Source organism: Rhinopithecus bieti, unplaced genomic scaffold, assembly GCF_001698545.2.
Source record: "Rhinopithecus bieti isolate Rb0 unplaced genomic scaffold, ASM169854v2 scaffold_8783, whole genome shotgun sequence".
In the NCBI taxonomy this organism is placed as follows: domain Eukaryota; kingdom Metazoa; phylum Chordata; class Mammalia; order Primates; family Cercopithecidae; genus Rhinopithecus; species Rhinopithecus bieti.
This window is the reverse complement of record NW_016806197.1, coordinates 1,833,555-1,845,364: the sequence shown is the minus strand read 5'-3', so window position 1 is coordinate 1,845,364 and position 11,810 is coordinate 1,833,555. Positions and strand designations below refer to the sequence as shown.

The 11,810-nt window shown below is 44.5% G+C and overlaps 1 protein-coding gene across 4 annotated transcripts in view; it reads left to right on the top strand.

The window, feature by feature from the left end:
* The window catches only part of FHL2 (four and a half LIM domains 2), a 77,520-nt gene that overhangs the window by 31,949 nt on the left and 33,761 nt on the right, over window positions 1-11,810 (top strand). Inside the window, exons 1-2 of one of the 4 annotated variants that reach the window (XM_017875036.1) lie at window positions 6,628-7,399; window positions 9,523-9,573. The exons of 1 other annotated variant lie outside the window; for it this stretch is intronic. In XM_017875036.1, coding sequence (XP_017730525.1) covers window positions 7,145-7,399; window positions 9,523-9,573 — 306 coding nt within the window. In that variant the 5' untranslated portion in view covers window positions 6,628-7,144. Of the gene's footprint in view, window positions 1-6,627; window positions 7,400-9,522; window positions 9,574-11,810 lie in introns of those variants that run through there. 2 more of the 4 variants (XM_017875039.1, XM_017875037.1) reach the window with 2 other exon arrangements.

The window sequence follows — 11,810 nt, the reverse complement described above, 5'->3', positions numbered from 1 at the left end:
TATATATATGTATAAAGAAAAAGCCCTCGCCTCGAGTTCAAAGATGGCTACATGAATAGTTCAGATATCTAATGGTAATTTACCACCAGCCCTCCGCGGAGACAATGACTCCTCTGGTCCTACTGAAGAGTAATTGCTCAGCATCTCTGACTGTTCACATGATTCCAAGTATATTTGTAGTGTTAGGATGGCCCAGAATTTTTGAAGGTTTTTTTAATTTTTGGCAAACAGTCCTGCCAGGAGATTCTAAAGGTCAGATATTTTAGAAAATCTGTTTCCAGTACTTCAGCAGTCAACTACTATAGCAATGATGGAGAAAGATGCTTGGTTGTTCCAGGAAGCTCTGTCATGATTCCCAGGTCCAATTTTAAAGCATCTTCTGAAATAGGGGAAAGATATTCCTAAACATGCTCTCTAGAACCTAAAGCATAGTTTTTCATCACACACAAATCTGTACCATGGGGCAGAATTAGCCACAGAAGACATTCTTAGTTGTCAATTAGCCATGAAAGTGGCTTGAGGAAAAACTAGATAATGTGAAATAACTCTTTAAAGTAAGAAGAGGGGTGGTACATTCTTTGTTTCACAGGTAATGTAAAAAAGATACAAAAAGGTGAAGGGTGTTACTTGTGGCCACACACACTGTTCCATAGGAGCTCCTGGGCCTGGGGTTCGCCCCCTCCCTCCTAGAACCTGGCCAGCCCAGGCTCTTTCTACTTAGACCACTTGGATTTTCTGTTAATGACCCTAATCAAAGCAGAAATAGCACAAAATGACCTTGGTGGCAGTGGAGAGGGAACTTGGGATTTCAAATTTTTAATGTTGACTCATAAAGTTAATGCACAAAGAATAACAGATTTCGGTGTGATTTAAAGTAAACATTCTTGCCAGGCATGGTGGCTCACGCCTGTAATCCCAGCACTTTGGGAGGCCGTGGCAGGAGAATCGCTTGAACCAGGGAAGGCAGAGTTTGCAGTGAGTGGAGATTGCTCCACTGCATTCCAGCCTGGGTGACAGAGTGAGACTCCATCTCAAATAAAATAAAATAAACATTCTGAGGAACAAGTGAGTCATGAGACTCTCCCATTTCAGAAATGCCTGGAAGAATCTACCATTTCAGGTATTTTAGGGAAGCAAACCGTTCATTCAAAAGAGAATTTTGCCAGGTTTGCACAGACTTTAGACATTAATACTCCCTTTAAATGGATTTTGGAATCGTTGACAGAGGAAAAAAAGAGTAAAACTGCAAGAGAGGCAAGCAGAGAAGTGAATGGATTGCTGCTGAAAAGGACTGAAATCAGAGACGAAGAGATCTCAAAAAAGAAGTAAGATTTTTCAGAGTCTACCTTACAAATACTTTTCATCTGAAACCATCCAGCAACATTTACTGGCCCAAATGAACTATGGGTGCAAATAATTTCATTCTATTGGTCATTAATGTACCAAACACAGCCTTTCTTAATGAGGTATCAAAGCCACAATGGAAACTTGTATCCAACGCTCCAAATAAACTCTAACCAAGGATGGGAAACTCGGAATCATGGAGTTGTTTGTGGATTTGGCTCAAAGTCTGGCATGTTTTTGAGGCTTTAAACACTGACTGTTTGCATCCAATAAATCAGTTTGTGAAAAAGGAGAGAGGGAAGAAACGGGATATGGAAATTTTGTATCTCAAGAGAGAGACAAGCATTTTCCCTCCTAACCAAAGCATGGCAGAGGGGAGAAGAAAAGGAAAAGAGTTTGCTCTTTGTGGAAAGCTGAGCTTTTCCTGAAAGTCTGACAGGCAAAGGAACAAAGTTTGGATCCTGCAAGATCGTTCCTGTAACCAGATCAAGTTCCTCCTGTTTGCTGGAGGCCCTTGGGTCTCCCATCACAACTGCACCCAGCTCACGGGCACAGGCAGGTGTACACCCTGCCTGTAGAGTCATCTTCCATAGACTTTCCTGCTGGAGCCAGGCAAATAGTGTTTTCAGAAAAAGTGAATCCAGCTTTCTGTGCCACCACCCTGGGATCTGGTACTGTGTCATGGGAAGGCGTGCAGGGACTTGCCTTCTGACCCCACTGCCAGGAGGCGAGCTGGTTTGATCACTCCTGACCCCTTCCCGCCAGCGTTTATGATCTTAGACACTTACTCACCTTCCAACCATGTGAGGCAATTAAGAACGATTACCTCTGAATCAAGGGCAAATCATCCACCAGTTTCCTGGCCAAGATTTGAGTGGGAGGAGCAGCTCGTGTGAAATCCTTTAACGGTGACAAAATGCTTAACAATCTTGATGGCAGTGGTCAGTTAGGGTAACGAATGTAAGGCGGTCTGACCTCCAGCTCACGTTTTCCTGTGTTCACTTTCTACCTGGTAATGGTGAGCTCATCCTAATCCCCCTGGGGTAGCCCATATCTGGGTAAGAGAGTACTGTTTGCCCCTGCACAGATGGGTCTAGCCCACCAGCCTCCCCCACCACGACCTCACCACAGAGTGGCAGTTGCGAGCACACTCCTAGAAGCTCTGCCTTTCTTCCTTCTCTCCCAGAGAATGAAATTTCAGCATTTATACAGCTCAGACCCACTGGCTGAAACTTTTCTACCTCCTGCTTCCCTGAGTGAAGTAACTGACAGAGGAAGTAATACTTCTAACTGGATTTTAGAGTTCCTGAGTCTAGTCTACGTTTAGTCTCTCTCTATTTCACTCTCCTTCCCCCACCCCATAAACTGACGTTTTGTAGATTTCTGGTAAATTACTGAGTCCAGAGTTGGAAGCCCTAAGAGGTATTTATTTTACTTCAAATCACCTTTGGTCATCAGAATCACCTGGAGGGCTTGTTAAAGCAGGAGCTGGCCTGACAATGTGAACTTCTAACAGGTTTGCAGGGGATCCTGCTGCATTCTGGGACCAGGCTTTGAGACCTGCTAGCCACAGGAAGTGTCTTCCTCTCTTTCCTCCCTTCCTAGCTGTGTCTCTCCCTGAAGGCCACCTACAGGAGAGACAGGAGACATTATGGGCAGTATTGTCTCAAGAAGGAATGTAAGGATAATGGGAATAAACAAAAGAAGAACTTGAATAACTCATCACAGTCACCGTTGATCCTTTCCCCAGGAAATAGCACTTCTTAATGTTTGTTTGTTTTTTTCTTCCATGAACTAGCCTTTTGTCCGTAGCAGAGAGGTTTTCTCTCAAGAAGATAATCTGTCATCTTTAGAACAGGATCTGAACCTTTATTCTTCTTTCTGGTGGGAATTAAGTCCATTTACTTCTTATTCTGGATTAATTTCCCCTTTGCCATTAAATAAAACAGAGGACTTCACTAAGGGCCTACTTCATGCCAAGTAATGTGCTAATAGTGCTAAGTGATTTATGTGCATCAACTCAAAAGACCTTTGCCACAATTTCACAAACTATATGTTATTAACCCATTTTACAAACTAGCAAACTGAGGGTTAGGGAAGTTTTGTAGTTACTGGAGATCACAGAGCTAGTCATACGTTGAACAGAGATTCAAATCCTGGCTTGACTTCAAAGATCAAGCTATGCTGCCATAGATAGCGTTACACAAGTCTTACACACTCTAGTGAAAGACTTGTCACAAACAATTCTGTGATCTGTCACTTATTCAATACATGTATTTATTAAGCACATACTATGTGCCATGCTCTATAACAAGGTCCCAGGAATATAATGATGTACAAGACAGATGAAACTTTTCAAAACACATTTTCCTAGATTGTCTCATGAAAATTTGTTTTTAATACTTTGTTCTTCGATGGACTTGCTCATCAAAGCATACATGTCATTAAACCCAGAAACTGCATTCCCTTCCTCTATTTCTTGCCAACCTCCTTTGACTTACAATTCATCTCAGTTTAACAAATTTGTTTCCTATTTTCCTTAAAGGAGTCTGTGTGTTGCTTTTATTTTAAAGTATTTTAGTTTTGGGCCAGGCACAGGGGCCCACACGTGTAATTTCAGCACTTTGGGAGGCCGAGGGGGGTGGATCACAAGATTAGGAGATCAAGACCATCCTGGCTAACATGATGAAACCCCATCTCTATTAAAAACACAAAAAATTAGCCGGGTGTGGTGGCACATGCCTGTAGTCCCAGCTACTCTGGAGGCTGAGGCAAGAGAATCACTTGAACCTGGGAGGCGGAGATTGCAGTGAGCCAAGATGGCACCATTGTACTCCAGCCTGGGCAACAGAGCAAGACTCCATCTCAAATATATATATATATATATATATACACACACACATATATATATATATACATATATATGTATATATTTAGTTTTTGAATGAGTACAACATTAACATAGCTCAAAATTTATAAGAAATAAAAATGTGTACAGTAAAAATTAATCTCCCTTCCACCCCATGACCCCTGACCACCCAGATCTCCCCAGAGGTAACCACTTATAAGTATACATTGTCTTCCCTGGTCCTTTCTTTGCTCATGAACACAAGTGGTTGGTTTCTACCTACCAAGTGTTCTCTACTTTTATTTTTTCTCAGTTGATTTATCTTGGAGATCATGCTAAATCAGTAAATATAGTTACCTCGTTCATTTTAACAGCCACATATGTAAATAATTCTAAACTGCACCATACTGTATTTAACTAAGCCCTTTGTTGATGAACACATAACATGGTCCGGTATTTTTCTATTACAAACAATTCTACAATGACTACCCTTGTGTGTACATAGTTTTGCACATGAGCAAGCATATCTACAAGATAATTTCCTATAAAGGAAAATGCTGGGTAAAGAGCAAATGGTATGTTCATCTGTAATTTAAAAATCTTTTCGTTATGGGATTTTTCAAGCATTACAAAAGGAGACAGATAAAGATAGCAAGATAAACTACTGCATATCCATCATCAAACTTCAGCGATTATCCACAATCCATGGCTGATCATATTTCATATAGATATAGGCCCTATCCATTTCCCCACCCCAAACTATTTTGAAACAACTCCAGACATAATGTTATTTCACTAGGAAATATTTTGGCGCTGTTCTTGAAAAGCAAGGACTTAAGAAAAGAAAAATATATGTATGTGTGTGTAATCACACTATCACCCCTAAAATAAATTATTCATTAATACTAGAAAATATCCTGTCATTGTCATATTTTCCCAGATTGTCTCATAAAAATTGATTTTCTACTAGTTTATTCTTTGATTAGAATCCAATAAAAGAATCCAATAAGATCCATACATTGTAGTTGGCTAAGTCTTTTTTTAATCTATTGGTTTCTCCCTCCATCTCTCTTCTTTTTCTTTGTGCATTGTTGTTGTAGAAACTAGGTATGTTTGCTTCCAGAGTCTGGATTTTGCTGACCCTATCAAATTACCACAGGGTCATTTAAAATGTTCTGCTACCCATTAGGTCAAAAATGAAACACAAAATTAAATTGCAGAATTTCTTAATAATAAAACAACATTGCTGAACCTATGTGGCACAGCTAAAGCAGTTATTAGAAGAAAAATAACAGAACTAAATAACTCTATCAGTAAAAAAAGCAAAGTTAAATGGATTACACCCATAAGTCAGAAAGCTTAAAAAAATCAAAATGTAAGACAAGAGGAAATCAGAAAGAAGATAAATGCAGAATTAATGCTTCATCATTTTAGGAGTTGTTTTTACAAACTGAAGCTTAAGGCTCACCATTTGAGAACCAGGAGACCATTTCCTAATATGTAAGGATATCGACAACACAGCTAGGTAGCTGTCAGGGGTTGGGAGCCTTTTCTACACAAACTTTGCTCTGAATTTCAAAATACTAGCCTGCCTTGACACTTAGTGGAAATTCAGGTAGGGTGGCCTTAACTCAGGTTCTTCAGGGAAGTGTCCCGTTTCAGGGACATCGTGGGGCGAGGTCGGGGGCCGCTGTATTCCGCACATCTAGTTCTGGCTGGGCTTATGGCAAGTCTCAGTCCTCTGGAGTCACCTGAGTGACTAAGGGATGAGAGGCATTTCTGATACCGTAATATACTTACATGGTTTTGCCATTTACCGGACTCCGGTTCAAATCTCAGCTGGCACAGTTACCTTTCACGTGGCCTTGAGCGAATCTCTCTGAGCTGAACTTTCCTCACCATAAATCTGGTAAAAATCTTTACCTTAAAGAAATGTGGATCAGATGAGATACCAGGTAGAGCTAGCGCTCACAGAGTGGAAGCTAAGGTGATGAAACCCTTGATCCTCAAGTTCTGTAATTCCATGATCGAGATCCATGAGGGCTACCAGACGGCGGGTATCAACTAAAAGAAAGCAATCACGGAGTTCTTCCTGCCTTCTCTGGAAGATGTATTCCCATGAGCTGCCCTGAATGTTAAAAATAATACACCTGCCCCCAAAGTGCCTAGGACGCCTTTGTTGTCCACCTGCTCATCGTCCATCGGTTTCTGCAAGTGGACCAGTTACCTACTCGGGAGCAAATGTTTCCATCAAGATGTACCCTCTCCCAGGGATGGGCTCAGCCTGTGCTCTCCCTGCGACAATGTTGAACAGTGCCATCTGTCCCTACCCAGCGTCAGCCTCACTCAGAGGGCACAGGCTTGGAGTGTGGGAGGCACGCTCCCAGCTCACTTTGTTTTTCCCGCCCTGGAGGGGAATCCAGGATGTCTAACTAGTCTTCTGGCCCCGAGAGGGAGAGGTGGGGATAGGACCTTCCTTTAGTCCCCTCCCTAGTGGAACGAACAATTCTTTATGGTCATCTGTGGGGTTCTTTTCGTAAAGAAGCATCTGCAGGGTTAAGAAGGGAAAAAATCCACCGTGCAAATACATCCCAGGCACATGCCTCCTGAGAAGTGGCCCCCTCCTCCCTCCGCCGCCCCCTGCACCTCCGCGGGCTTCGCCAGCTTCCTTCTCCTGGGAGCAGGCAGAGATCCCGGCGTGGGCAGACCCCTGCCACTGGCGCCCAGACCCCGTCCGAAACTCACGCCCACGTCGGAGGAGACTCTCGGGATAACCTCGGTGCTCCCAAGACCCGGAGGGCAAGAAGAAAGAGCCCTGGCAAACAAAGGGCACGGGCCGGGAGAGCCGCAGCCCGGGGCGGGGGCACGGCGACCGCTAGGCCTGGGGCGCCCGCCCCAGCGCCCCACGCCCGGTGCCAGCGAGCCGAGGCGTGCATCTCCTTATATGGTCAAATGACACGGAGGGGGTTCTCGAGGGCGGGAGCCGCGCAGCGCTCCACTCGGCCGGCAGCGGAGCCGCAGCCACCACCCGCCCGCTCCCGCCCGCCCCGTCCGGGACTCCCCGGCCCGCTGCGGCGCCGTGAGGACCTCCAGCTCCCTGCGCCCCGAAGCGAGGCCGAGGGGCTTAGCCACCAGGACTCGGAAGAGGGGTCCGAATCCGGTGCGAGACCCGGGGAGAAGGGAGCAGATCCGGAGTTGGGGAGACCGGTGAGTGGAGAGTAGAGCTGTGGGTAGGAGAAGACCACTGGGAGAGGGGAGCCGAACCGTGCGGAGAGAAGCCGGGAGAAAGGAAATGAGCTGTAGGGTAGACCCGGGAGAGGGGAGCAGATCCCTGGGGGCTGGGGGTGGGGAGACCACGGGAAGAGGGGAGCGGAGCAATGAGAGGGGGCTAGACCCTGGGGGCGCTGGAGCTCAGAGGAGCCCACGGACCCATCCCCAGAGGGGGGATTACAGCCCACGTCCTCACCAGGTGGGGCACCGCCATGCGGGCAGGGGCTTGGCGAGCCTGGGTAAAGGCTGGCCGCGGGTCCCAGCCGGCGGCTGCGGGGAGGTGACGCTGTCCCCCTGCTTCAAGGCCTGACTCCGGAGCCGGTTGTCCTGGCACGGTGGTCTGCGCGGGGGTGTCCGGGCTATTTCCCTGTAGTAGAAATAAGTGGAGCTTGCAGTGTGACCTCACTCCTTGACTTGTGTAGACATTTAATAACTGAGCCATTCGGTTAAAAAAAAAAAAAGGCGTATTTTAAATGAAAAGATTCTAAGTTTTCTTAAGTTGCACTCGTGTGATATCATAGCATACTAGAAATTGAGGGAAGAAAATACTGTTTTTCTGATTTTAAATGAATCAATCATATTTACTTTCATATCCCCAGTCGGGTTTTAATTGGAAGTAGGCTAACCCGGTTAGCTGAAATGTGTCGCTGGCCTACAAGCAGCAGTGAACTTAGACAGCACTGAACTTAAGGCCCGCACTCCCTTCCACATATTTTGGAAGGTAATAAATCACAATCTGGGCTTAGAATCAGGAGAACTGTCTTCAAAACACAACTCCAAATACATCTCACATTTTTGGTGCTGACTCTACTAATGAGTGTTTTATAATAATATATTAAAGGAAAGAGGTTTTGCACTATCCTGAAGAAGTTTTAGACAAAAAAAAAAAAAAAAAAAAATTTGCAGGAAGTCTTAGAAGTACAGGAATTCCTAGTCTATCAATTTAATTATAATAAAACAAAACTCAAAGAACATTTCATTGTGCATTTATGTAAAATTTTTTCAAGTGTTACTGGATTAGATCACCCTCCAATTTAGAAGATCATCGATTGATACATAGAATTGTGTTTCCATGGTGTTTATAGCCTGCCGTGGTTTAAAATGCCTTTACACCATCATATGTCCATGAAGGCTGATGATGGGCTTGCTACAGACCAGAAACTGTTGTGGGCACATAGATTGTCTCATTTTAGCTCACCGTCTCACAAATAGCCACAGGCAGATGCGGTAGGCTAGAGGACGCGGGGGACTGCATCTAGGGTGCCTAAATTTACATCCGGGTCCCTCAACCTGTGCAGCCTGGGCCAAACCGCTTCATCTCGTGGTGTCTCGGTTTCCTCCACTGGGAAACAGCGACAATGATGTTGTCTCTTTGGCAGGGTTGTTAAAAAGTCTGGACATCATAGACAATGTATACATATTTGATAGCTTCATTTTTACAGGTAAAGACACTGAATACAGAGATCAAAGTAACTTTAACTCAGGGTTTCCCAGGCTGTAAATGGCAGCCCTGAGATCTGACCCCAGGCAGCTTAACTTGAGAACCTGAGTTCTAACCACTAAACACACCATGGGAGGAACATTTGAATATTTATTTATTTTTTAACATTTGAATATTTCTATGAGGCCTTATGCTGCATACTTTGACCCAAGATTGAGTGTTAAGCCACTTCCAGTACTGACAGATATTTAAATTGCAGTCAAAAACACCCAGTAGAATATTGCACACACACACACACACACACAAATCAGACTAGATATCAGGAGTTTACTCCCGTCCTGTGCTGAGGGCCAGTTATTCAGCCTCTGTGACTCAGGCAGCTTCCTTTGTCAGCACGGGGGCCTGAGTTGGTAAGCAGCTCTCTGACTCAGATGCCCTGAGGTAAAAAGTTCCTTGACCCTGGGTGAATGGAAACATCAGACGTTGGGTTCTTCTGTGCGGTTTTATTATGAGAATTTGATCAAAGCCACATTTATTAAGTGTCCATCTCAGGTTGCGTTATACTGAGGTCGCTTCCTCAAGATGACCATCTGAAACAAAATGCATGTGCTTTCTCTAGGGACTGAGAACTGTGTCTTCCTGGAGACTAGGCTGGCATTTTGACTTTGGGGTGAGTCAAATGAATTTCCTCTGTCATCCTAAATTGTGGATTTCAGTTTTAGCTCCTGTGATGGTTACTTTCATGTGTCAACTTGACTGGGCCATGTGGTGCCCAAACATTCGATCATATGTTCTGGGTGTGTCTGCGAGGGTGTTCTTGGATGAGATTGACATATGAATGGGTAGACCGAATCAAGCAGGCTGCTCTCCATAATGTGAGTGGGCCTCGTCCAAACAGTTGAAGGCCTGAATAGAACAAAAAGACTAAGTAAGAGGGAAGCCCCCCTGCTGGACTGCTTGAGCTGGGACATTGGTCCTTTCCGCCTTTGGACTTACACTGAAACATCAGCTCTTCTTGGGTCTATAGAGGCTGCTGTTTTCAGACTGCAGCTTGCACCATCGGCTCTCCTGGGTCTCCAGCCTGCTGACTGCGGGTCTTGGGACTTCTTCACCTTCGTACTTGCGTGAGATAAATCATTGCAATAAATCTCTCTATGTACATCTCTTGTTGGTTCTATTTCTCTAGAAAATCCTGACTACTACAGCTCTCTGGTAGCATCTACTTAAATATTCTCCCCACCAGCTGTCATTCTCCCTTTCTTAAAGATTTGATCACTACTTTGCTCCTGGGAGTCTTGACTTTCCTCTTGCTGTAAAACATGCTCTCTTCATGGGAATGTCACAAGGGGTCTGGAGCAGCATCTGGTCTCCCCGGTCCATCCCAGTGCTTGTGGGTGGTGTCTTGCCTGGTGTGAACTCAGACTTCACACTCATCCTCAGCCTTCGTGACCCATGCCTTTACTGCTCTGATTCTGTCTGCGGTTTCAAGATCCTCCAGGCATACAGTCCTGAGTGAGATGAGGGATGTCTGTGGCACAAGCAGCTGCCCTGTTTTCATGGGTGAACAGAATTAATGCCAGAATGTTCTTGCAGTATATAAATATGGAGCTTGTCAGTCAACAAGGAAATAGACCTGTCTGTTTAGGTTAATACAACTTTCAGAGCCAGTGAGAAGCAGGCAGTCAATGAATGAAGCAGAAGGAAGTGTGCAGGCCTCTCGGGACAGAGTCCTGTTGCAGTGTGCCAGAGAAACCCCACAGAGCAGCAGGACTGCAGTGAGAAGGAGGCGGCCAGTCATTCATGGAAGCTGCTGGACACCAAGGGAAAGGCCAGCGTGGGGGTAGGGGTCATAGGCACCTCAGATGGCTGGGAAAGTGAAGAGTGAGCCACACTTGGGAGGTGAGAGGAGACTCCTGCCATGAAAAAGAGTGGGTGGTTTTCGTTTTGTAGGTGTAGAAGTGTTCGTAACTCACTCAGGGAAGGCATGGTAGAGCCATAGCATGCAGGATGGAGTCGCCCTCGGTCCCCACACTGGTGTGATTGACGGACCCGAGGCCACCCGCCATTCTAGCCTGTGCAGCTATGGTTGACCTGCATGGCTGTAATTGACGTGTTTTGAGATTAAACGACAAGATGGGATCTTAAAGGTGTTTAAATTATTTGGAGCTAGAACTAGACTGGAACTCATTCATAGACTGTGTGTTTTATCTCAACTTCCCGGTGCCTCACGTAGCACATGGAAAACAGTGGTTACTCAATACATTCTTGTCGGCTGGATTCAAAAGCCTGAATGACATCAGAACAAGTGTGTAACTCCTCTTGTAGTCATGGACTTCAGATCAGAAATTTGATATTTATTGTTTTCCCATTTCTTTTTGGTATTCAATATTCAAAAGATAATTCAGAAGACAGCAGTTTACCTTATTCAAACATTGCCTCACACAGAACCACCAGAGAGGAATGAAGATGTTTATTTATTTATTTTTAAGTTGGAAGTTACCAGTTTACGTAAACTATAATACATCTCTGACACCTGCCTGTACATGCATGTAGTAAAGGCTCATTAAATTAATCCATAAATATATTACACAGTGGTAAGCTAGTAAATTTTATACCTTACAAACTAAGATTGTTTAAAATCCAACAATTTAAAAATAGATTTCAAGTGGATGCTAGATAGACTTTTTTTCTTTCTTTTTTCTTTCTTTCCTTCTTTTTTTTTTTTTTTCAGGGTTTCACTATGTTGCACAGGCTGGAGTGCAGTAGCTTTTCACAGCTGCTATCATAGCTCACTATAGCCTCAAACCCCTGGGCTCAAGCAGTCCTCCTGCCTCAGCCTCCCAGGTAGCTAAGACTGCAGGCACACACCACGATATTCAACTGATATATATATATATATATATATTT